This window comes from Pundamilia nyererei, unplaced genomic scaffold, assembly GCF_000239375.1.
Source record: "Pundamilia nyererei isolate P.nyererei 1_Seehausen unplaced genomic scaffold, PunNye1.0 scaffold00027, whole genome shotgun sequence".
Classification (NCBI taxonomy): Eukaryota; Metazoa; Chordata; class Actinopteri; order Cichliformes; family Cichlidae; genus Pundamilia; species Pundamilia nyererei.
Window position 1 is genome coordinate 697219 of NW_005187428.1, and position 2208 is coordinate 699426.

The window sequence follows — 2208 nt, forward strand, 5'->3', positions numbered from 1 at the left end:
GTAACGGAATACAGTTACTCATATTTTGTATTCTAAATACGTAACGGCGGTACATGTATTCCGTTACTCCCCAACACTGGACTTAAAGACCGGATTCAGCCATCAATAAACGGCTCGCTCTTTGTTAAATCATAGATTTGGTACAAGTGTCTGCATTTGGGTCCACCTCCTCTCTCCACATGGTCTGCCAGCACAGACCCATGACAAATGGAAATGAGGTAGATGGTGCAGTTTTCTTGAATAGCCAGAAACAAGCAAGGGGGTTTGTCATAATCTATAGCAGCATTAAATTTAAAATAAAGTGAGTTTGGACCAAAAGCATTTTAACTCCGTTTAAAAATTACGGTGCTTTCAGATGTCTCATTTATTGTCACTGTCAGCTTTTATCTTCGATGTCACAATGTTGCATTCAGTCATCATGGTATGCTTTAAACTCTTTGCCTGTACACCCTTTGCCCCCTGTGATCACTGCTTCAGATAAGCTATACTGAAATATAGGGTACAATCCTCTGACTGACAAAGAAGGATAACCCTGCTGCACTCTAGTGTCACGAAGTCTAAAGTTAATAAAACTTGCGTACTTCTAAAGTCGAATCCATCAGTGAAAGTTCATGACCGCAGCACGACTTCAACTGACCTACAAAGTGCAAACACCACTGAGAAAGTAGGGCATGTTTTATGATCGATCACTACATTTCATAATCCTCTCATTGAAATTTTTAGAATGTCTGAAAATTTCTAGATTAGAACAAAAGAAGTGAATGTAGAGGAAGAGTCCAATTATTTTCTGTAGTGATATTTGGTGTAAAGCAAATATTTTTAATAAATGCACCAATATATAAAAGATTCAAAGTTTGGTGAGGTTTGTTAATACCATCTTGGAGCTAAAAGTTACCCATCTATTGAGAATGTGTTTTTACATTTTGCCAAGAAAATGCTGGAAAACATTGTGAAACAGTTTGATCATTGATTCAGTAATCAAACTAAGTGCAGTGTACTTTGATTTGAACATATGTTTCTTGGTTTTGGTGCAAGCGCAGCAACAAAGCAACATGTACCTGGCACTTTGACTCCATGAACAGTGGCTTCTTTAACGCAGTCAGCCAGCACGAGGATGTCGGCCACCTCAGCTGTAGCTACGTTCTCTCCTTTCCATTTGTTGACATTTTTTGTTTTCAGTGCTCTGTGTGAGCTCACATTTTTAAGCATTATTTCAAAACATGCGCTCACCTGAATGTGTCGTCAACACAATCGTGGAAGTACATGAAATTATCCTCATCGATGCGCAGCAGGTCGCCGGTGTTGAAGTACAGATCACCTTTCTTGAAGACGTTGTGCAGCTTCTTTTTCTCAGTTTGCTTCATGTCTCTCACATAACCAATGAATGGAGCTTTGGCTGTTATTTCAGTCACCAGAAGTCCAGGTTCACCTGATCAAAGTACAGGAGAAGTCATATTTGGGGTTGTTATATTTTAAAGGCAAGATGCATGAGACATGCTGTAAAGACATTGCATTTCTGAGTCTTTTAAACTTTCATTTTGTGCGTGGTGAGGTACACTGTGGCTGAGAAAAGGAACTGTGTAGATTTGGATTAAGGCATATAAAATGTTTATAGCATTTGAAAAGATGCATGGGTGAGAACTTGAGAAGAAAAGAGAAGAAAAAAAGATATTTTGCGTTATAACCTTCCTGGAAGTAACACACCTTTCTCAACCTCTATGAAGAAACCATATGAATCCCTCAAATGCTCTCCTTTGTCTTTGATCACAGCATATGGAAAAAAACATCTACAAATTCAAAAGAAAAAGCTAACACACTGCTTCATACTTCACAGTATGAGCTGAAACATGGATCTTTACCTGTCTCGCCCATGATCTCCCATTTTGCTGCTATATTTCAGAGAGCTATGCATCAACAGAGCAAATTTTCCCTCAGTTGATGCATAAAATTCACTGATTTGAATTTCTCCAAATCGTCTCACAAAGTCCCTCCAAACATCTGCTCTGATCCCGTTGCCTACTGCAAGTCTGACTTTGTGGATTTTATTACTGAGTTTCTGTTTGAAGAGAAAAAGAAGAGATAACGGATAATTTCACCTATGTACTGTATGGTAAATGGTAAATGGCCTGTATTTATATAGCGCTTTACATATCCAGTCATCCACCCATTCACACACTGGTGATGGCAAGCTACAGTGTAGCCACAGCC

At 38.9% G+C, this 2208-nt stretch overlaps 1 protein-coding gene across 1 annotated transcript in view; it reads right to left on the minus strand.

The window, feature by feature from the left end:
• The window catches only part of LOC102193928 (very long-chain acyl-CoA synthetase-like), a 12187-nt gene extending 10315 nt beyond the window's left edge, over positions 1 to 1872 (minus strand). Inside the window, exons 1-2 of the mRNA XM_013909539.1 lie at positions 1860 to 1872; positions 1231 to 1429 (exon numbers count right to left, since the gene is read on the minus strand). Coding sequence (XP_013764993.1) covers positions 1231 to 1429; positions 1860 to 1872 — 212 coding nt within the window. The remainder of the gene's footprint in view (positions 1 to 1230; positions 1430 to 1859) is intronic.
• Between the last annotated feature and the right edge of the window lie 336 nt (positions 1873 to 2208).